At 44.8% G+C, this 23,592-nt stretch overlaps 2 protein-coding genes across 4 annotated transcripts in view; both read left to right on the forward strand.

Annotated features, from left to right (window-relative positions):
• Window positions 1-23,592, forward strand: part of LOC137431519 (arf-GAP with GTPase, ANK repeat and PH domain-containing protein 1) — a 709,868-nt gene that overhangs the window by 176,503 nt on the left and 509,773 nt on the right. The window lies entirely within an intron of this gene.
• LOC137431522 (carboxy-terminal domain RNA polymerase II polypeptide A small phosphatase 1) overlaps window positions 1-23,592 on the forward strand; it is a 126,368-nt gene that overhangs the window by 19,227 nt on the left and 83,549 nt on the right. The window contains exon 1 of one of the 3 annotated variants that reach the window (XM_068122913.2): window positions 19,884-20,117. The exons of 1 other annotated variant lie outside the window; for it this stretch is intronic. In XM_068122913.2, the coding sequence (XP_067979014.1) occupies window positions 19,955-20,117 (163 nt within the window). In that variant the 5' untranslated portion in view covers window positions 19,884-19,954. Of the gene's footprint in view, window positions 1-19,883; window positions 20,118-23,592 lie in introns of those variants that run through there. One more of the 3 variants, XM_068122911.2, reaches the window with a different exon arrangement.

Raw genomic sequence — 23,592 nt, forward strand, 5'->3', positions numbered from 1 at the left:
AAATGCCCATTTTGCACTGGCCTTTTTAAAGCCAATATCAAGACATCACGTGCAGCTCATTAAAATCATCCCGTACCCATTGGCTAATCACTGACAGTCAAAACGGCTGTTCAACAGCTGTGCTATGAAGTGACCATTGAAGGTTCAAGTGACCATCCGTGACCATTTTATCTGACAGTGAGGACACTATTGTCCACAAATAAGTTCACACATTTACTACACGCAGTGTTATTGTTGATATTTAAAGGTTTCAAAGGTGGTAAGTTTCTTTTGCGTTTTCGGTCTTTTTGAAGTTGGTCAAAATGGTCAAATTTTTCGGTCAAAATGCCCATTTTGCACTGGCCTTTTTAAAGCCAATTTCAAGACATCACGTGCAGCTCACTAAAATCATCCCGTACCCCTTGGCTAATCACTGACAGTCAAAACGGCTGTTCAACAGCTGTGCTATGAAGTGACCATTGAAGGTTCAAGTGACCATCCGTGACCGTTTTGTCTGACAGTGAGGACACTATTGTCCACAAATAAGTTCACACATTTACTACACGCAGTGTTATTGTTGATATTTAAAGGTTTCAAAGGTGGTAAGTTTCTTTTGCGTTTCAGTATATATATATATATATATATATATATATATATATATATATATATATATATATATATATATATATATATATATATATGTTTATATATATGTATATATATATGTGTATATATATGTGTATACACACTTCAACACTGTATAACACATATTGTCTGTCATAATACTTCTTAGAACCTCCAGTTTTGCAGTACTGTACTTTAATTTAAATGAAGGTTCAATGGGGTGGTGTATAAATATGGTATTTGGAACTGCTTCTGTTCTACTTTTATAGCACTCATCAAATTTTGTTAAATTCTATCCATCTTGTTGCTTCGTTTGTTAAAAACTCTGTTGTTGGACAGTGGAGAGGTAGTGCTCAGGTATACTGCCATCTTTGACAATTGATGGTTCACAGATTTCTGAAAAAGGCACCATCCCCCCCTTCCCACTCCCCTCACCCCATGATTTTGTTGCAGAGTTGGAGACTGCAGATACAGCTTTATTGCCATATATATGGGATGTTACCAGGCAAAACGGAGTCTACCAAATATATTTCTGCTATTTAGTCCAAATAGATGGATCGTGGTAAAATGGGGATCTCACTAGCATGTGGGTCATGAGGAATGACCATTTATATGTATTTTTTTTTCCGGCTTGCCAATACTACGGCCTTTGCCAAACTGCTCATAGAGAAAGTGGATGTGATGATTTTCAAAATATACACTGATGCTATGGCAATGATGACATCATGCAATCTGTGGAAACCTTGTTTCCAGCTCTGCTGTTGCAGCAGTCTTATTATGTGGATTTTGAAGGATCTGACTAGGGTTTGCACACTAGTCTGAAGATTGGAGACCCTACAAACTTGGTGGTGATGTGGTGTGGTCATCCTTCTAAAATCCATTGGCTGAGTAACATTCCTAACTAGAACGGCACTCGGTCGAGTGCGTACCTCCGCCAGGTTGAACAGTTTACGTTTTATATCCCTCTGATAGGCCGGATCTGGATTCGGACCTGAACCAAAATCTAATCGGCTTGTTCTTGTCACTTACCCAACTCATCCACCAAGTTTTGTCACTCACAAGTCGTCCACAACTTTTTAAAATATCGTGCTGTATATTGTTTTCGGCCCCATCTCTCAATGGTGAACTATCACTTTAAAAATTAAAAAATCCTCCGAGCCGGACTCGGATCTTCACCAAAATGTAATCAATTTTTTTTCCTTTTCCCCACACTAAACCTCTGCACCACGTTTTGGCTGAATCTGTCCATAACTTTTGAGATAGACTGCTATATATAGTTTTGGCCTTATCTCAAAGATGAATTACTTTTAAAGATTTTGGTATCCGGATCCAGATCTTCACCAAAATCTAATCATTTCACCTTGTCAAACACCCAACCTCTCCAACAAATTTCATCTGAATCTGTCCACAACTTTTTTTTAGATATCCTGTTCATGGATGAAAAAATCAGACAAATTGCTGAAAACATGACCTTCGTCCACCTTTGGTGGTCGAGGTAATGAGTTTCGTATTGTCATGAGACTGTGGATTGTGATGGCCCTCAGCCAAAGCATGAGTCCTCGAGGGACATGAACAATCAAGGTTCACTTCCCTCAGGGACTCATTGCTCTGGTGAGGTCGGTGAAGCTTGATTTTTTTTTTTTCTCTCCGTGGTTGCCCCTCCATTCCTCTCCCCACAGTTCCCCTACCACCCATTTCCATACTCTCAGCCAAAGCATGGAGTCTATTAGTGACTTGAATAACTGAGAGATTTGGAGATTACGCTTGCACAGGGAGGATGCCTGCGTAGAAAAATGTCTTTGTTACAATATTTTTAAAAATCACGATGTAGGATAAACCACCAAAATTACAACAAAAGTAAACTATAACCATCGCTTAACCGTAATATCATCTAAACACAGTACTTACATACTTAAGATTACAGGACAGAGACAGAGACATAAATAATAACAAGTGGTTTATTGACATCAGTAAGGTGGTGTAGCTGTTGGCGGGGGTGCTGCCATATCTGGAGGATAGCTGGTGTGTCCGATTGAGGCTAGTGGGGAAAAAAAACACCATCATGGTTTCAACAGATTGTTGTGGCGGAGTTATGTAAAGCTGCGAATTGGTTTCAGAGATAATGCTGGGCAGGAAGGTGGAAGTGCTAGGTTGGTTTGAGAGAGAGATGGTTTCCAAGTAGGGGGAACCTCAGCAAAGACATGCACATCTGCAGACATTGGCAGGACACAGCCCAAACTCATCTTGGAGTCAGTGGCAGTGTTGATGCCACGTAACGTTATAATGCCTCCAGATGCCTGTGCTGGAAACGATAGAATGCCCTCCACCAGCTTTGTTGGTGCAATGACACGCAAGTGGCAGAATGATGAAGGTGCTGTTCGCTGTCCTCAATCTCTCTCTGTCAACAGACCCAGACAGGTAAGCCACACCTGCTGATTCCTCCACCACTCCCCCACATCTCCAAAATTTCCAAAGTTCTGAGGGTGCAAAAGGCCTTGTTTACAAGTGTCTCGAGAGGAGAAAGGTGGGAAGCAGGAGCACCACCCCAGAGTGGAGAACCATATTCTATGCAGCTCTGTATGAAAGCCTTTTACACCAGGAAGAGCGTGGTGTGCCAGAGTAATGGCTTAGCTCTGTCGAGAATACCCAAGCAGCGATGAACCTTTTACGCCAATTTGATGATTATGATCCTCCTACAAATGGTTGTAGGAAATAGTGAGGCAAAGGAGTTCCATGGACTGCACTTTTTCCAGAGTAAAAGCTGGGTTAACACCCAAAAAATGTTTTTGCTTTGATGAAGGGTTAACGACCGAAACGTTGGCTTCTCCTTGCTTCCCACGATGGTTAGTGTACCTCAATCAACTTTCTGTTGATTTCATGCATTGTTTACCTATATCCACTGATGCAGATCGACACCAGACCAGCCTTCACAAGCAAGCATCAGACCAGCCAGACCAGCCTTTATTGCTTTGCCACTTTCTCATCCAGAGGACACAAGAAAATCCAATCAAACATGATCGCAAGCAAATCCAATGTCTCCTCTTCCTCCATTGCTGCACCACCAGAATTGCGGGGGCTGCCCGATGGCCATACATTGGCCGATGCATATAGTCAGTGCATGACATTTGTTTGTTTACAAACCACCTGTTATTTCTAAACCGCATTCATACAGTCCTTGTAAGTAATTCTCATTGCATGTTGATGTCAACAACAATTATGAAGACAACAAATGCCTTAGACCGTTTTCCCCATTTTTCCATGGGGTTGGTCGAATTATGGCATTCATCCATACGATACTGATCTATTACATCAGTTTAATGCAAATCCAAACAATCCATATCTTTCAGAACGTGCACTTGAAACTTTTTCTCTGTGTGGAAAACACAAACAGCACATTTTGTCTTGTGATCTCTCTCTCTCTCTCTCGCATCTCGCATCTCTCTCGCATCTCTCTCTCTCGCATCTCGCAATGCATCTCGCTCGCTCTCTCGCTCTCTCGCTCTCCTTTGAGATTGGTTTCCCATTATGCAGTGTTTTTGGACTGACCTTAATATTCTTGGTCCAAATCTATGACCTTGCCACTTCCCTGGATAAACCTTTGCACAATTTTGTGGACTAGTGAGGTACCCGTGCTACGTACCGCACGGGTGGGAGGCCACAAGCAAACAGACAATGCAGAAACGGCGAATGCTAAAGCATGAAACCAATAAATTCCACATTCCTGGAGCACCATCAGTCGTGCATCAGACATGGACAGCAAGTTCGTGAAGGACTTCCATGCAAAACGTACCTGTTCGCAAACAAACGGGTACGTTCACGTACAGAAACATCGATCGTGCATATGGCGATCCACGAATGTCACGTTTAGAAAGTAGAAACCATCACGGCATTCCGTCATTCACTTGAACTTGATCTCTTTTTTCATTCCAAAGAGCATAACTCCAATCACAAATTAAGTAACATTAATATAAAAAATATACTTTTAACAACATTCGTGACATAAACAAATATTTAAATCCTGATGTGAAGTTCCGTATGGTTGGGTGAACACAATTACGAATTCGAAATCGTAATTGTATTCACTCAATTCCAACCATCCATTGATACTTCAACAAAACGATTAACACGATTAACGATTAAACATTACGATTGAATGACGGTTGTATTGGGATATTATCAAACCCACGCATTGCCGTCATCTGTCCACTCTAGGTTCGCTGCAGGTTCGTAATTCTCATCAAAATCTAAACAGTATTTGTAGAATTTCAATAAAAGCCACATCACTGTTCATATCGGTAAATATTATTCTATCGTGTTTGGAAAAACTGGAAAATTGGAAAACTTGAAAAAACAATATAGCCTATTTTACTGCAGGGCGTCCTAGGATTACCCACCCAAAATATCGTTGCGATCGGTTCAGCCGTTTTTGCGGTACCTTCGAACGGTCAGACAAACAGACGGACATTTGGTGAATTGTTGTAAGATGACTCCGCATTGTGTAGAACATGAGGTACTTATTTGAGAAGTGGGCTGTTGCAGCATTAGCAACCTGCAGCATGTCTTTCAACACAAGAAAATCCCATTCTCTCACATAGTCCTGCTGCAAGGATTGGCCTTTGACTGCCCACCTCCGCTCCCACCTTACAACGTTACTATGGCCAACCCTGAAAGAGTTCTAGTCTCTGGTGCTTCTTCTATGCCTTAGAATCTGTTACAACCTGTCACTTGACTTCTGGCCTTTTTACACCCACCCTTTTGTCTCTCTATCCTCCCCCAGCTAGTTGTGTTTTTTTGTGTTGCTGCAATATAAATCACGGAGAAACATTCAGACAAAGACGAGCAACACTGGAGTTGACTTCAGACAAACACAACCAACAACCTTGGGTGAAGTGACATAACCTCCTGGAACACTGGAGTTCTTTTTACACCGCATATGAAGTGCAAAGCGGAGTTCTGCAATTGGTCTGTCTGTCTGTTCACTCTGTTTCTCCGCTTAGTTTAGCGCCTGGTGTTGGCTTAGTGGTTAGGGTGCTGCCTTGGGATCTTAGGATCCTGGGTTTGAATCCCGGCCGATCGCTGAATTAACGCCAGGGGGGTTGACTCAGCCTGTCATCCTTCCGAGGTCGGCAAATTGAGTACCAGCTTGCTGGGATGAATGATCACGGTGTGTACCCCGATTTAGAATAGGTACACCATATCCCTGTGCATCGTAACAGCGTGACCAAGGGTTGGCGTCAGGAAGGGCATCCGGCCATAAAAACATTGCCTCAAACACGGAACCATGATTGTCATGGGGCCCGCAAGGCTAACCCCCACCCTAGCGGGGAAAATGGCCTTAAAACGATCATTCATTCATTCATTCATTGTCTGTCTGTCTGTCTGTCTGCAGATGTCAGTCTATAATTTAGGAACTACTTGATTTCAATTAAATTGTATATTTTGAACACTGCAGAACAAGAACCTGCAGTGTCGTAGTACTTTGGCTTTGAATTTGGCAAATTGTATGAAATGTCATCTCGAGCGTGCATGTGCAGAGAGTGAGGTAATTGTTTTAGTTTGTCTGCATGTCTGGCATCAAACAAAATTTTAAATCATTCCAAACAGGAAATGTACTGTTTTTAAGGACATCGGAAAGGACAAAGCACAGGCACGGATAAGAAATTTTAAATAAGGTGGTGTAAAAGACTGTGCATCAATGGTGGTAAACATATGGAAAGAAAAATCTTCTTTTTTTTTCTACAGCCTTTAAAACTTTTATTTTAGATTTATTGAATTATATACAGTATTTGAACACTGTCGAGCATTAATCACCTCGTGGGCACTTCCAAAAACCTCCAGTGTGGTAGAACTTGAACAAAACATTACACCATTTTCCACCATCTCGATTAATCAAATTTGCCGTTTGTGCTTTCAGCGTTGGGGAATATCAAGATTCAGACAAAATTGCGGTTCATCGGAAATATAGATTGTTTTTGGAAACACAAAGTGAGTTTAAAAGACTCGACCCGTGTATTTCTTTCTCAAGACTTTGTGGGGTAAGGTGTTCTATGAACCCTCTAGTTTTTTTGGTTTTCTTTGCATCGTAATTTTTTTTTGAGGGGCATTCAAAATGTTTTTAGGACTACATACCCAGTAGTCCAAGATGCACCAACTTTTTCTTTGAGTATAGTCGCCCTCGATTTAAATGAATCTGTTTTCTCGTGCCCTTTCTCGACACTTCTTCTCCTCTCCCCCATGTGGGTGCTCATCCGTTCCTTTCCCCTCTACATGAGCACTCATAATTGAGCATGATAACAGACCATATAAGGGGGGAAAAACATTTAGAGGTTACATAATGTTTACATGTTTCCTCTGCCAGATGCTTCCTGGTATCATTTTTATGCCCTATCAAACGTGAAACACTGACTTTAATTAGACAAGACAGACTCAGTGGTGTAATGATTAGAGTGTCCGCTCCGAGTCTGGGAGATCGGCGGTTCAAACTCCGCCGCGTCATACCAAAGACTTAAAAAATTGTACGTGTTGCTTCCTTGCTTGACGTTCAGCATTTAAAAGTATATGGACATGGACAACCCACCCCATAGGTCGGCATCCATGGGGACGAGGAAAGTCCTTCTTAGGAAATGCTCCACTGAGTTTGGTGAGAAATGCGATGCCATCATTGTGGCATCACTGGTACCCAGAGTTCCCTGAGAAGTGACGGCAATTCTCACAAGTTAAGTGGCTGTTTGTCTCGTCAAACAATCCTGTATTGTGGTTCATGTATTCGTCTTCATGTCCATGTGTGCAAGATATGTTTGTGTGTGTGTGGCAGCTCTACTTTGAGCCCAAGATCCTGTAAAAAAAAAAAGACAATATCAGTAATGCAAGACATGGGGATGGTTGAAAGACATTTCCAACCATCCCCATGAAACACAGCCTCTCAGCCCCACAAACTCTGACAACCTGCCTGAATCAATAAAAAATACTTTATGAAAGGAGGGCCACACCATGATGTCACCACCCCACATGTAACAAATTGGAACATAAGTGACAGTCTGAACATAGACATTGCCTATTCACACAAAGTAACATTTCTGGGTATTTAAATATTTGCATTTATGTCAAAAAATGAGTGCATGGCTACACTTGGTGTGAGTGTGTCGTTGGTTACTATCTCCATATGTACGTTTCAGAAGGTGGAACAGAGTCCTCCAGGGTCTCGAAGTACCCATCTCCATTTCTCGAAGGGATCATGATTCATGGACCAGTTTGTGAAGTTTTCTTATTCTCAAAGTTTTGTTCCGAGGGCTCTTTTGGGAATTGTCATCAAGCCTCAGACAGCTTTCAATTGCAGTTTGTTTGTCGTAATATTCCCAGGGATGGTTGGTAAGATCTCTAAGTTTCATTTTTTTTTAACATTCCCTTTGCTCGGATAGTCACTGGTACAATTTTGGTGCTCTTCAGCTTCCAGGATATTTTCTTTTCATTTTTGAGGGCTTGGATATTTGAGGGCTTTTTGAGGTCTTCATTTTTGTGGTATTTGGTCATTTTCTTGATTTCTGCATTGTTTAGGCTGGAATCACTGGGACTGACACCTCATTTAGCAATGCCTTCTTTTTTATTGTACCTCAGTACTATATCCGGTCACAATGTTTTGTTTTCTATGTTCACGTTGGATGGGATCATTAGGTCATATGTGAGCATTACTTTCTTGTTTTAAGTAATTACTTTTGGTTCATGTTTCCACAAGTTTTCTGGAACTAGGATATTGAGACTTTTGCAGATGTGCCAGTGGATTGCTCGACATACTTTGTTGTGCCTTTGGGTGTACAGCTGCTCTGACATGAGTTTTTTACATCCCGATTGGAGGTGGCTCTTACTTTTTGTTTCTACCTTGCAAAACCTGCACTTGTCTGATCCCGCTGTTTCCTTAAAGCAATTGGTGTATTGTCCTTGGTCTTGGGCATTTATAATGATTTGTTCTTCATCCCAGTTGAAATAACCTCTTTTTAGCCATTCCAAAGGGCCTTATTTGTCTACTCCCAATCTGTCCAACTCTTTTATTTTATTTTATTTTTTATATACCTTCCTGCTCTTTTATAGTTTTCCCAGTTGTCAGTGTATATCTTTTGATATCTCGTTTTATATTTTTCTTTCTTTCTTTTTTGCAATTGTTGGAGTTGTACTAGTTGTTGTTTCGGTTTGACATCTCCTATTCACACCTGACTTTGGAATTTTTTTTGCTAGGTGGGTTAGGGATACCTTCTCTGGTTAGTTTGTTGTCTTTGTGTTTGCTTACAAATTTGATTTGGTAGTCTGTTGTACTTTCTATGTATTTGGTTAATTCTACAGTTGGCATTCTGTGTACTGGGTTGAGCTCCATCAGGCAGGTGCCTCCTTCTCGTCTCAACAGGTACATTCTCAGGATGCATTGATTTTTGTAAACCATTTGGTGGATGGTGAGGAGTTTCCTTGTTTTGATATCCAGTTTATTGATCTCTGATTGTGGCCAGTTTATTATTCCGCAGCTGTACTGGAATACTGGTATTGCGAGTTGGTTTATGGCTTTGATTTTGTTCCTTGGAGATACGTATGTTTTCAGGATCAGCCTCAGTCTACGCATGTATTCTTTGGTAACTGTTTTGTGCATTTGTTTGTGACATATTTGGTGGCCCTCCTCTACTCAGGTATTTGTATGATGCAATATTGTCTAGCTCCTGTATTGTTGTATTTGTGTCCATTTTTATGTTGTCTGTTTTAGTTGGTCTACCTTGTATGAATGTGCACTTGGCAAACTTATCCAGGCAAAATACCATTTGAATGTTGTCGGAGTACTGTTTCACTAATTTGAATTGTTCTACCAATTTTTCATCATTTGGTGCAAAGAGTTTTAATTAAATTGTCCATGTGAAGTAGATGTGTCTCCTTTTTTGTCTCTTTGGACATTCTCTTATTTGATGTCGGGGTGTATCCATGTCCTTGTTCATTAATAAAGTTGCTCAGCGGGTCCAGAGCCAGGCAAAACAGGAGGCTGAAAGGCTGTCTCCCTGGAAGATTAAAGTGTGTGTGTGTGTGTGTGTGTGTGTGTGTGTGTGTGTGTGTGTGTGTGTGTGTGTGTGTGTGTGTGTGTGTGTGTGTGTGTGTGTGTGTGTGTGTGTGTGTGTGTGTGCACGCGTGCATGTGCACGCATGTGTGTGTGTGTCATTGGTTGTGACCTTCATATTGGGTATCCACCTCCATTTCAGTAAGGGATCACGACTAATGGATGAAGCTATGAAGTTTTCTTATTCTCAGGTTTGTTTTGAAGGCTCTTTTCAAGATAGTCACTGAGGCTTGGACAGCTTCCAACTCTAGGTTGTTTGTCGTAATGTTCCCAGGGTTGGTTTTTAACATAACGATGAGGTTCTTCTTTGTATGTGTGCATGCTGCGTGCGTACACACGTGCCCTGTGATGTGGTGGTGGTGGCATTGTAGCTGACCATTGCATTTTGTACCATATTACCAGTGCATAGCAAAGGGCATCTGCAGCGAAGATGATGTTATGATTGATATGTGGCCAACACATGAGCAGTATAAATTACTCATGTCTCCTGTGTTGAGCAGACCTTGTTTATGGGCAGCACGAGGTTAAAAAAACCCAGCAATTCGCAACCTAGAGGGTGCACATAATCACAGAACCTCGTTTGTTTTTTATATGCACCTCCTCATACAATATGCACCTCTTTTACATCAATAACCCAATTTTCACTGCTCTTGTATTGACCTTAGACCTCCGAACCCCCAGGAGTACCTTTAGCTGCGACTTCTCCGCTCCCACCTCTTGTTTATCTGTGTGTTGTTCCGTCCTGCAAACAGTAACGACTCCATCTACATCTTGCTCTCTCTAAGACAACATGGACCAACTTGTAACAAGTCATCCCAACTCTCTCTTCTTCATATGTGGTGATCTCAATTGTCAGCAGGCAAATTGGCCGGGTGTTTGTACTTTTCTGACCAACCATGACACTTCAGCAAAGGACTTCTCTGACTCAATGGGACTGACTCGATACGTGAACGTTTTGACCTGGATTTCTTCTAATGGTAAATCCTCCCTTCTGTACTGGTGATGACAAACGTCCCTGCAAATGTCTCCTGCTTTTCCAATGCTCCAGTTAGCTCACCTGATCACATGTTTACATGAGAGTCAACATCTCTGGCGAAACACTTGGTCCTCGGTTAACGTTCTGGTTACGTTCTTGAAAACACAACGTTAAGTGAAATGATGTTAAATGGATAAATTTATCTCGGAAGAATTATTGTAAATGGGGGGGGGGGGGGGGGGGTTAGGTTTCTTCGCCCACATTAAATAAATCATATTTTAGTAAATTCACACACTTTTCGCTGTTTATATATTCTGTATTGTACATTGTAATACATTACAGGGAGTTCCTGGTTTACCAACACCAGATTTATATGAACATTGTACTTTATTACACTATACCCGCTTTTTAAAAACCATACCCACACTAAATCGTAAGTGCAGGAAAACGGATCTTGAGAGTTAATTACCCAATCACACCATAATTAACACCTTGTTAACACTGGATTGGCTACATCACCCTTCAGCCATTTCACACTGTCATTCTCCCCACATGGGCCACGAGGGAAAGCATTCTCCCCACATGGGCCACGAGGGAAAGCATTCTCCCCACATGGGCAACAAGGGAAAGCATTCTCCCCACATGATATGAGGGAAAGCATTCTCCCCAAGTGACATGAGGGAAAGCATTATCGCCACATGATACGAGGGTAAACATTCTCCCCAGGTGACATGAGGGAAAGCAATATGCCCATGGAACACAAGGGAAAGCATTATCCACTAGGGTGGTCCAAAAATTTGAAGATTGGATTTTCATTTCTCCACAAGCCTGCCCCTATTCCTATTGAAGAAAGTAGTTTGTGGTGAAAATTTGAGCTTGATTGGACAATATATAGAGGTTGCTCAAAATGTTGACAAATTTTAATGAATAATAAGATACAGAATTTTTAGCATCATACATCAATTCATAATCTATTTCTATTTTCTATTATCTATTTTCAATTACTCAAATTATTTATTATTGTTGGCTTGCACTTGTCTTCAATGGTATGACCAAGAGATTGTGCAAAAGCACTGGCCACAAACATAGCACGCTGATCTGAGAGATTTACTCTGTCCAGAGTTGCCACTATTGCTCGAGTGATCACCTTGATGGGAACCTTTGTCGCCTGTTTGGCAGAAGATGGACTTTGGAGTTTGAATTCATTGTCCCCTGAATCGGAGCTTTCAATCTCAGACTCATCATCATCATCAACCACAGCCGATGTTGATGGAACAGATTGCATTGCTGTTAGAGTTTCAGCAGCATGTTTCTTCTTTCTTTTATCTTCATTCTCAAGCCTGATACGCTTTCTGTTCTCCTTCACTGCCAGAGTGTTGTCCACAGATCCCATACGTGAACTTGAGGGATCCTCACGCTGCATGATAAGGAATGCTTTGTCTTCTTCATTCGTTATTTTCTCAAGCGCATCATTTGGTGAGATATCGAAGAGGGATTGAAGATCATCTTTGAACATCTGCTCCTTCACTCTATAGTTTTCAAATGTCTTGGTTCTATTTTTCTTCACCAGTGTGTAGGCATCAAACAACTTCAAAAGTTGGCGCTCACAGGAATCTACTCTCTGCACTGGAATTCGTGCTTTCTCCCAGTATGCACACACAGCTTGTACACTACGTTTGGCACTTTCTCGAACTGTATGGTGTTCTTGTATGTGATGGTACACCATTTTCTGCAATGTGTGTCCTTTGGTTGGTAGTCCCCCACATATTATTTCCTTTTCAGACTTGCCCAGCAACCAAACTGTGGAAGAGCTGCGAGATTCTGCCATCTGAAAAAAACAGGATAAATTTAAAATGTTATTTTTTGAGCAACCTCTAAATAAGTTCCAATTTACCTCATATTTGGTTCATATGATCTTTATAAACATAGGAACAAGAGCAGCCTTGTGGAGCATGGATTTTTAATAGTATTAAATATAACATATATCTGTGGACCACCCTATTATCCACACATGAAACGAGGGAAAGCAATATGCCCATGGGAACACAAGGGAAAGCATTATAGCCACGAGGCACAAGAGAAAACATTATCGCCACGGTACATGAGTAAAGCATTATCCTCATGGGACATGAAAAACATTATCGCCACAAATCTTTCACGGAGTTCTGCCCTTTTTAGACTAGAAAATATCACATTAGTAGGGAACATGTATTGCAAAGCAATTCTCACTCTTGTTAGGTTTCCTCTCCATAAATGAAGAGGGATACCTATTGTTTTTCCTATAGTTTTTCTCCCCTACTTTGGTTTCCACCACTTTTTTTATGTCCGAAAACTTTAAAATCAATGTTCTCTGCAACTGTTGATCCAATTGGCACTAAAGTTTCACCAGGTGATTGCCTAAACATGTAGAATTATTTACTGCTAATGATGACGTCATAGGTCACATGGTATGGGCGCCATCTTGGAAAAAAACCTTAAAATTCCCCCCCCCCCCCCCCTATATGTCCAAAATGGCTCAATGGAAAAAATTGAGTCATGGCTCATTCTAAAGAACTCTGCATTGGGACCAAAAATATGTTTATTTAGGATATTAAAAGTGCTAACGTTACGAGGTTAGAATTCGACAAACAGAATCCTTGATGCCACAAATATATATTGTTGCGGTGTTGAGAACCCTTCACGAGTAAATTTTTGTAAATGTTCCCTCATAAATAATCCCCTGTAAATATTCCCATTTTTGGTGTGAAGGTCAAAGGTCGCACCCTAGTTAGGCCACGAGCAACACTTAGCAAACCATAGGCTTCTTCTTTAGTTATTTCATTAGTATGTGTTTCAGGTAAGGATCTGTTTCCAATAGTTGAATCTGCGTTGTATTAATCAAATAACCTAGGCCCCTTCAATTATCCCCAATCTCTCTCTCTCTCCAAAGTGCCAGTAGCCGTATTGCCGTCGTCGCTGCCTTTTGGTTTGTTCCTGCCCGGCGCCATAAGCCACGTGGCAGAGTGGGAGAAAAAGGGAGGAGCGGCCAGGAACATAGGCGTGGCCCCATCAACACGTCATGAGGGAGGTACCAATGAACCCTCGTGACCAATCCGGGCCGAGGCGTGTTCACCGGTAGGCGGAGCGGAGCGGATGCGGCTTGATACGCGAGGCTTGTGATAAAAGCGCGAGCGCGAAGCCCTTTTACGGAGATGCGGGGGAGATCGGCAGATGCGAGGAGAGAAGATCGGCAAACTTGAGGGAACAGCGCAGAGGCGGCGAATGATAAGAACATTGCGCGGGGGATCGCTTGGGACGATCGTGTGATACGAACTGCCGTTGGTTTTGAGAGCGTTCGGCACGCTATACGTACGCGCATTCCAGCCCCTCGCATATGTAAGGTCCGGTCACGCGCCAACGGGACGCGAAGCTGCCTGCCGTTCTTCGCCCGTGGACCCGGAGCCTGGACCATCCCATCGCCTGGAACCATCTGCCTGGACCTTCCTCCCCTACCAGCTACAATTCCGTGTGAGTCTGTCTGTTTGTCCTGTGGTCGTGATAAGTTAAGACTGTTTAGATAAGCTTGCCCTATGTCCTTTTATTTCCTTCTTTTGTATATTCTTCTTGCCTTTCGTTTCCTCTTGTAGTATAGTAAATAAACCATATTTGTTCTTCCTTCACCCTTCTTATTCTTTGGTTCCTCTCATCCGATCGCTTGCGTCCTGTCCCCAATTGAGTACCTGTGGCACGATTTGGCCAACCGCTTTTAGTCGGGTTTAGTCCTTTTGTTAACGGCTCGGATCGTGGATTGTTAAGCCGCTCGGCAATTACCATCACATCCGCGGTTCGAGCAGGGACTCATCTCCCTGTTTTGCGGAGAGATTGGTGAAGGTATTTGGGAAACCTTTGACCAATCACCCTGGCCAATCTCATCCCGCAAAGGAGCGGGATAGTTCCAGGACCGGAGACGGCCAGCTTAACAAGACAAGGGGATTAACCCCTCCTTGCTAACGGGAGTGCCGTACTCCGAGATCTGCAACAATTGGTGTCGGGGAGTGGGATTGGACCCGAACCAAATTTTTAATCCATCTGAAAAATTTGGTCAAAATTACGAGCGGCCGAAATTCTATTTTAAAAACCAAATTATAGTCGTGCCATGGATGATCAAGGCGGTCGGATGCCGGTGGGGGAGATAGAAGAGGGGGTAGAGTAGACCCAGGACCCCAGGGAGGAGATGCAGGAGGAAAGCAAAGAGGTTGCGGTAGCGGGGGCTGCAGGCGCACAAGATGGCGGCACCTCGCACGAGGTTACAGGAGCACAAAATGGCGCCTCGCACATGGCCGCAGCAGCCGAGCCCGCAGCACCGGTGGATATGAACCTCTTCATGACGCAAATGATGGCCTTTATGGTCAAGACAGGGGAAGAAATGGAAAAGATGAATGGGACAATGGGTGCCCAGAAAGAACAAATGAAGGCTCAGGGTGAGCAATTGGGAAGCCAAATTGGGGGCCTAGAAGTCAAATTGGGGGAGCGATTAGGAAGCAAATTGGAGGGACTCGGAAGCAAATTGGACGGCATAAATGGCCAAGCCTGAGAAATTAATGAGGGGCTAACGAGGGACAAAGCCCGGTATGAAGCAAGGGAGTGTGAAAGGGAGGTTAACCGCAGGTCGGGCGGGAAAGGCGCATTTGTGCACGACGAGGTAGCGTGACTCGAGGAGCGTGGGGGAAGCGAGTTGGAGCAAGGCGCAGGTAACTGGACGGGTATAGAGATCGTGACCCGGGGTATGGGAAAGCCGGCGACCGCCGAAGTAGAAAAGGAAATTTTATTGGAGGCAGCGGTCGTCAAGGGAAAATATATTGAAATTAAAGAAAAAAGAAATCTAACCGAACAAATAGTAGTGGAAATTGGAATTGGAGAGACCGCAGATGTAGAAAAGCACTCGTGGCAGGGAGAAATGGATAATGTGCAAAGTCCGTGCCGCATCATGATGCCGTGCTTGTTAATCCTTATAAAGATTTGCAGGTGTTCGAGCGAAGAAGAAGAACCCCGAAGGTGAGTCGGGCTGTGCATGGTGCTAAGAGGTTTTGCAGGAAAGTGTTTGCCGCGAAAAGAATTTTCGCGCGCTTGGGATCAAGGCGTAACCCGGGCGCTCGTAAAAGGTCCGTGGTGCGCGTTATGGATGGCAATGACGCGCGTGTGAGGAAAAGGTGTGTGAAGGTAAACGGCACGCGTGTACGAATGGCGTCGGAGCGCGAGTGTGTTACCAAGAGCGAGGGAGAGTGCACGACAGAGTATGGAAGTGAAACCGAGTGCGAGCGAGAATGCACGTCGGAGTGTATGTGTGATGAGAGTGACACGGAGAGGGAGATGGATGGAGAGAGTGTGCGAGAACGCACACCTGAGTTGGTTGTGGCGCGTTGCAGGAGGGCACATCGGAGCGCGTGAGTGGGTATGTGCAGGAGTGCACACACGTGGTGAGTGTTACGGAGTACGTAACAGAGGAGTGGTGTGCGATGGAGTGTGCGAGTAGGATGAGTGCATGAGAAAGTGCGCGAGAGGAGTGGTGCGTAACAGAATGCGTAAGAAAGGGGTATGCACGAGCGAGTGCTGTGCCAAAGTGTGTGGGATGTACGAGTGGCGTTGGAGCGCCGGGTTTAGAGAGTGTAAAAGGGGTCGCGTATGCGTGTGAGCATGCGAGTAAAGCATCGACGTTGACCGTGGCAGCGTTTAGGCCGACGTTTAGCCGACGCGAGCTCCTGGTCCGTGCCGGGCGGTGTGCGCTGCAGGAGCCGACGGGGATCGGTGTCGCGTCGCTTCTGCTCGGGGCGCCGTGCACGATTCGCGCCGGGCCCCGCCCTGCACGGTCGAGTCCGCGCTTTGCCAGGCAAAGCGGGCGGCCCGGTTCGAGAGGAGGTAGGAGGGGTCGGAACGGCGCCCTCTTGTGGTGGCGGTGCTCCACCCGGGCAAGGCAAGGCCATCACGCATGGGAGCGAAAAGCCCTGCGTAGGGATGGTGCTTTGAACCTTGGCCCGACGAAACCTCCTCCCCTGAATCGGATGCCGGACGGACCCAACCACAGGAGTTGAAAATGCATTGACGCACTGAGGCTCATAGTACAGTGACTGGATTAGAAATATTGATGGCAAATGGTATATGGTGTAGAGGGATGGTAGATTTACCATCCCTCACACCGTATGTGTGGGCAAAGGGGCTATAGTTTTATGGGGTATGGCTGTGAAAACAGCCTGGGAGGGTTAGGATAAAGTGTATAGGGATTTAGAAAGATGACCATAGGGGACAGTAGAGTTAAGTAGCGACATGATACCTGCAGTAGGGGACGTAGATAGATTCGTTTGGATTATAACAACGTGGGAGCGCTTAGTATAAGGGAAGACGGGGAGCGCGAGTTTCAGAAGGGAGTAGTTAGATCAGATGATGCAGTGTGTGTGTAGGAAGTGATTGAGCAGAGTATTGTGAAAGGTGTGATTGTGCGTTGTATTGAGTGAATGGTCCTGGAGGGAAGGAGGGTGCAAGTGCCACCAGGTGTGCAAGTGACACCAGGTGTATGGGCACCAGGTGTGCAAGTGAAGAACAAGTATATGGAGAATGTTTGTATGGAATACATGGAGTCTGGAATAAATGGAGTATGGAATGGATGGTGTGGAGTGAGTAGTGTGGAATACGTGGAGTGGAGTGGTTGGTGCGAAAGCAGTGGATGGGGAAGATGGACCCCTTCACGAGTACTCGGGGAGGGTAGTTTAAAAGTAGGTAGAGGGAGTAGGTAAATTGTGGTTGGATATTGGCATCTGTGGTGCGAGAAGTTGCACAGAAGTGTTGTGTTGGGTGCATTAGTGGAGTCAATTGGCTGGGCGTGTGGCCTGTTACTGAGTGTGATTGGTTGGGCACTCCGCCACTGTTAGTATGTCGGCCAGGTGAGGCCGCAGGTAGGCTCTGGGAGCCAGTAGTTGTTCAATGGGGCCCGAGGATCCGGAGGACGGACCCGGGTAGCCCAGTGCCAGAGAGGGCACCGAGTGGGGTGAGAGTGCCAGAGGGCCTTCCCCAAGTAGGTTAGGGTAAGGAGCAGGTAAGCTTGGAGACAACTGCAGTGGCGGAGGTGTTCAGGTGAGCGGACCTGCTGGGAGCGCCACACGACCCAGCCCGGAAATTGTGCGAGGGCACAGGGAGGAGAATCTGAGGACTTAGATCCCAAATTGGTGAGCACCACAGTTTGGTCAATGGGAGTTCGGTTCTTAGAACCATATAGTGTAAGATGGCCAATGGTTTGGCAGGGAAAGACCCCGGGTAGTGTAAAAGGTGTTAATGTCATTTAGGATAGTCAGGATTGGAAAGTCTCTTCGCACCATCCGCATCCACTCACCTGAGGTGATGATAGGACTCCACACCACCATTGTTTGCAGACATCTGGTATGTAAGACGCATCATGACGTGGGGGTGACATTGTGCTGATGTTCCATCTCTTCCTCCTTAGGAGGGATTGATGATGAATTGATTGGTGGCAAATTTGGGTTAGAGGGATTGTGAACGAATTTGGTATAGAGGGGAGATATGGGGAAGACAAGACGTAGCGACGAACTTGTAAAATTGTGTAAATACGGGGTAAGGGGCATGGGTAGATTAGGTGACGGTGGGGGGGGGGGGGGGGGGGTGGGGCGTACGGTAAGGACGAGCTTTCTCCGCTCGCTCTCCTGCGCACCTCACCCCTCTGCATTACCTTGTGTTGATGTGTACCCTTGCGCCATTGCACCCCGCTAACCCTGCTTGTCTTCCTTCCCCACTCATGGACCGTGGTCTTTGTGTGCTGAGGGGAAAGTGTGCAGGTGCCCGCAGTTGTGTGCTCGCAACCTCGCTGCTGCCTGCCTGGACCGGTACCACCACATGGACCACAGGTCTGTGGCCGATCACCACACTCATGGACCCCACATTTTGGGGCCTGGCATCACTGCTGGGAATCTTGCATGCAGACCACGGTCACGGTGGCACCTAAGCCATGCAGGTGGACCACCTTAGTTGGCCCCTGCTGGCCATAATTAAAGAAATGGACGCGTTTTGTGCCTTCTTTTTATTACCAAATAGGCAGCAAGCAAGAAGTCGCCCAGAAACATCGGCAGAGAAGAAGAAGACGTCATCTGCTGAGCATCGTTGCTTATTATTTGAAATGTGATGACTGTGCACTGGATGGTGCTGACTGTGCATTTTGGTGTTTTGGTGCTCTGGTGCTTTTTGTTCTCTGGTGCTTATTGGTGCTGGTGGTATCGGTGCAGTGCAGTGTATGCCTTTCCTCTTTTCAAACCATCTTATTTTGTTTCCCAAAAGACAGGTCCTGGGTTCGCGTTTGTAAATACCAAATAGTGTCTTTGTAAATAATGCTCCCCACCGTCCATGTGTAGTTTGAAGACAATTCAGTGATTCGGTTATCCTGTGGGCGTGATTCAGTTAGATAGAATGCAACGCATCAGGCGGGACATACTTAGTTGTTTTAAAAATGTCGCACTCAGGGTGAAGGTAATAGTAGAGGGTTACCACACCTGAGTGTCACACTAAGTTAAAGTTCTTTCGGGCCGGGATGGCCCTGGAGATAATGAGGATGCCGTGTTGCGGTTTTGAGAACCCTTCACTCGTAAATTTTTGTAAATGTTCCCTTATAAATAATCCCCTGTAAATATTCCCATTTTTGGTGTAAAGGTCAAAGGTCACACCCTAGTTAGGCCACGAGCAACACGTAGCAAACCATAGGCTTCTTCTTTAGTTATTTCATTAGTATGTGTTTCAGGTAAGGATCTGTTTCCAATAGTTGAATCTGCGTTGTATTAATCAAATAACCTAGGCCCCTTCAATTATCCCCAATCTCTCTCTCTCTCCCTCTCTCCAAAGTGCCAGGAGCCGTATTGCCATCGTCGCTGCCTTTTGGTTTGTTCCTGCCCGCCGCCATAAGCCATGTGGCAGAGTGGGAGGAAAAGGGAGGAGCGGCCAGGAACATAGGCGTGGCGCCATCAACGCGTCACGAGGGGAGGTACCAATGAACCCTCGTGACCAATCCGGGCCGAGGCGTGTTCACCGGTAGGCGGAGCGGAGCGGACGCGGCTTGATACGCGAGGCTTGTGATAAAAGCGCGAGCGCGAAGCCCTTTTACGGAGATGCGGGGGAGATCGGCAGATGCGAGGAGAGAAGATCGGCAAGCTTGAGGGAACAGCGCAGAGGCAGCGAATGATAAGAACATTGCGCGGGGGATCGCTTGGGACGATCGTGTGATACGAACTGCCGTTGGTTTTGAGAGCGTTCGGCACGCTATGCGTACGCGCATTCCAGCCCCTCGCATATGTAAGGTCCGGTCGCGCGCCAACGGGACGCGAAGCTGCCTGCCGTTCTTTGCCCACGGACCCGGAGCCTGGACCATCCCATCGCCTGGAACCATCTGCCTGGACCTTCCTCCTCTTCCAGCGACCATTCCGTGTGAGTCTGTCTGTTTGTCCTGGGGTCGTGATAAGTTAAGGCTGTTTAGATGAGCTTGCCCCCTTTTATTTCCTTATTTTGTATATTCTTCTTGCCTTTCGTTTCCTCTTGTAGTATAGTAAATAAACCATATTTGTTCTTCCTTCACCCTTCTTATTCTTTTGTTCCTCTCATCCGATCGCTTGCGTCCTTCGTCGCTTGCGTCGCTTGCGTCCCCAATTGAGTACCTGTGGCACGATTTGGCCAACCGCTTTTAATCAGGTTTAGTCCTTTTGTTAACGGCTCGGATCGTGGATTGCTAAACCGCTCGGCAATTACCATCACATCCGCGGTTCGAGCAGGGACTCATCTCCCTGCTTTGTGGAGAGATTGGTGAAGGTATTTGGGAAACCTTTGACCAATCACCCTGGCCAATCACATCCCGCAAAGGAGCGGGATAGTTCCAGGACCGGAGACGGCCAGCTTAACAAGACAAGGGGATTAACCCCCCCCCCCCCCCCTTGCTAACGGGAGTACCGTACTCCGAGATCCGCAACTGTATTACAAAGCAATTCTCACTCTTGTTAGGTTTCCTCTCCATAATTGAAGAGGGATACCTATTGTTTTTCCTGTAGTTTTTCTCCCCTACTTTGGTTTCCACCACTTTTTTATGTCCGAAAACTTTAAAATCAATGTTCTCTGCAACTGTTGATCCAATTGGCACCAAAGTTTCACCAGGTGATTGCCTAAACATGAAGAATTATTTACTGCTAATGATGACGTCATCGGTCACATGGTATGAGTGCCATCTTGGGAAAAAACCTTAAAATTTGCCCCCCCCCCCACCCTATATGTCCAAAATGGCTCAGTGGAAAAAATTGAGTCATGGCTCATTCTAAAGAACTCTGCATTGGGACCAAAAATATGTTTATTTAGGATATTAAAAGTGCTAACGTTACGAGGTTAGAATTCGACAAACAGAATCCTTGATGCCACAAATATATATTTTTGTCCATGACCTAAGTGAAAACATTTTTAGGGCCAAAATCATTTCAACATCATAAGTCACATGGTTCGGCCGCCATATTGTTTTTCATGAAAAACACTAAAACCCCTTTTTCTCCACAACGACTGAACAGATTGAGCCCAAACTTTGCATGCATAATCCATAATCGCATACCCATGACAAACAAAAAGTTCCAGGGAGATGATGGCATACGTCACATAGTTTCGGAGTTATGACGTTTTTAAGCAGAAACTTTAAAACCTATCTTCTCCCTCATTTTTGATCATATTGAGTGGAAGCTTCAAAATTATGTTCCACGTGTCTCAGTGCTAAAATAACCTTTTGGAATTTGCGATAGGTCACATGGTTTGGCAGCGATAAATAATTCAATGGTAATCTTAAAAACCATGTATATATTGAACCACTTTATTGATCGACGTGAAACTTTAAAGCAATGTAGAAGGCGTCAACTGGGATAAGTGTGCAAAACTTCAACATGATTGATTGCTTGGTTTGGCAGCCATAAATAATTGAACGGAAATAAAAAAAATTTCAATCTTGAACCGCTTAATTGATCAAAGTGAAACTTTAAACGAATGTAGATGTAGTCAAGTGGAACAAGTGTTTAAATTTTCAACATGATTGGTTCTATGGTCTGGAAGGTAGCAGTTGTTATTGTGTGAAGAAGACGAAACTCTACATTTTCTCTTCTCCAGCCATGTGACTTTTCAGTGTAGCTTTAAATAACTAGAACTGCACTTGGTAGGGCGCATACCTCCACCAGGCTGAACAGCTTACATTTTGTATCCCAATGATAGGCCGGATCTGCATCTGGACCCTAACTGAAATCTAATTGGCTTCCTCAACTCATCCCCCTAGTTTTGTCATAACCCATCCACAACTCTGAATATCTCTAAATTGGAAAGAATCACTTTTTATAATTCTAGTATCCGGATTCTCACCAAAATCTAATCGATTCGTCCTTTTTACACACCCAACCTATCCACCAAGTTTCATCCAAATCTGTCTGCAATATTTTGAATTATGCTCGCAGACAGAGAAACAAACGGGTGAAAACTTAACCTCCATCCACCTTAGGTGGTGGCAGTAATGATCGTCAAACAAATCCACCTCTCATATTTTCTGGGCCAACCACATAGTAAAGCTGGCCTCCAATGCTAGAGCTGACTACAAACTGAGAATCTTCTGTCAATACTAGTCTTCCCTTGAAAAGTCAGAGCTGCTTGCAGTCTACAAGGCCTTTGTCCGTAGGTCAAAGAACTGCTCTCCACTATTGGCTGATGCCTTTGCATCATGTCTGTCTCTCCTGGATTATGTCGTTAATCTAAAGCTCTCAACATCATTAAAATCTCCCATGATAAGGACACAACACAAGGTCTGTTACTCACACATAGCTGCCAGGTTGGTGGTCTCTTTATTTTCGACCATCTCTACTCAAAGCCTCTGATCCTCCCCAGCAAGTCCAGGATGCATGCGTTCTTTCAGTAACCCTCTCCTGGTTAAGATTCCAAAATCCAGGCTGACTGCGCACCTCAACTCCTCTCTCTCGCTCTCTCTCTCTCTCTCTCCCGCCCCCTGCTGGCTGTTTGTGTGTTGGGCGTGGCAAGATGGTGGCTGTGTGCAACTGCTCTGTGTTGTGGTGAGTCCTCTTTGTGTTTTCTCCTCTCTTGCCCTCCCCTCCCTCTCCTTTTCCATCCTGTGTGCTTTGGCGTTTTGTTTTCATCCGTTCTACACCTTTGTCTTCGAGAGAGAGAGAGGATTGAGTGCGGGCCCATTTTGGGTGCGGCCTACCGGCTTTGACGGCGCTCTATAAGCCTTTTTGTGCTTATAATGCATGTTTGTTATTTATTTTAGTTCGATTTATTTAGTTTTTGTACCTTCTTGTCCGATTCGGACATGTGTTAATTGTTAATTCTAATTAGGGGGGTGTTAATTCGCTGGTATGGCGAATACACGCTCTCGGTTAGCGAGACGATTCTGTTAGCGAGACGGTTAGTGAGATGGCGAAAATTCTGTTCATGTCGTGAGTGCAGCTTTAACCACAGAGAGTGGTGTTTTTATATAAGTGTCCCCTATGGATACTCCAGCGATGAAAATCGTCGTATCAAATGTACCACCGTTTATATCAAGCGACAAACTGATGTCAGTCCTTTCTCGGTTTGGAACAGTTGTGTCGAGAATGTCCATGATCCCCCTGAAGAGCCGAGACGAGAGGATAAAACACATTATGAGTTTCTGTCGCCAAGTTTACATGGTACTTCCCGATCGTGGCGACGACACAGGTTGAATTTTTTTTTCTTTTTTTTTTTTTTAATACTGAATTGAGGCTCGTAAAAAAGCTGACAACCGCGAGGGAAAGACAGTACAGGGGGATCGCGAGGGAAAGACAGCACAGGGGGACCGCGAGGGAAAGACAGCACAGGGGGACCGCGAGGGAAAGACAGCACAGGGGGACCACGAGGGAAAGAC

This window comes from Myxine glutinosa, chromosome 7, assembly GCF_964187855.1.
Source record: "Myxine glutinosa chromosome 7, kmMyxGlut1.1, whole genome shotgun sequence".
Classification (NCBI taxonomy): Eukaryota; Metazoa; Chordata; class Myxini; order Myxiniformes; family Myxinidae; genus Myxine; species Myxine glutinosa.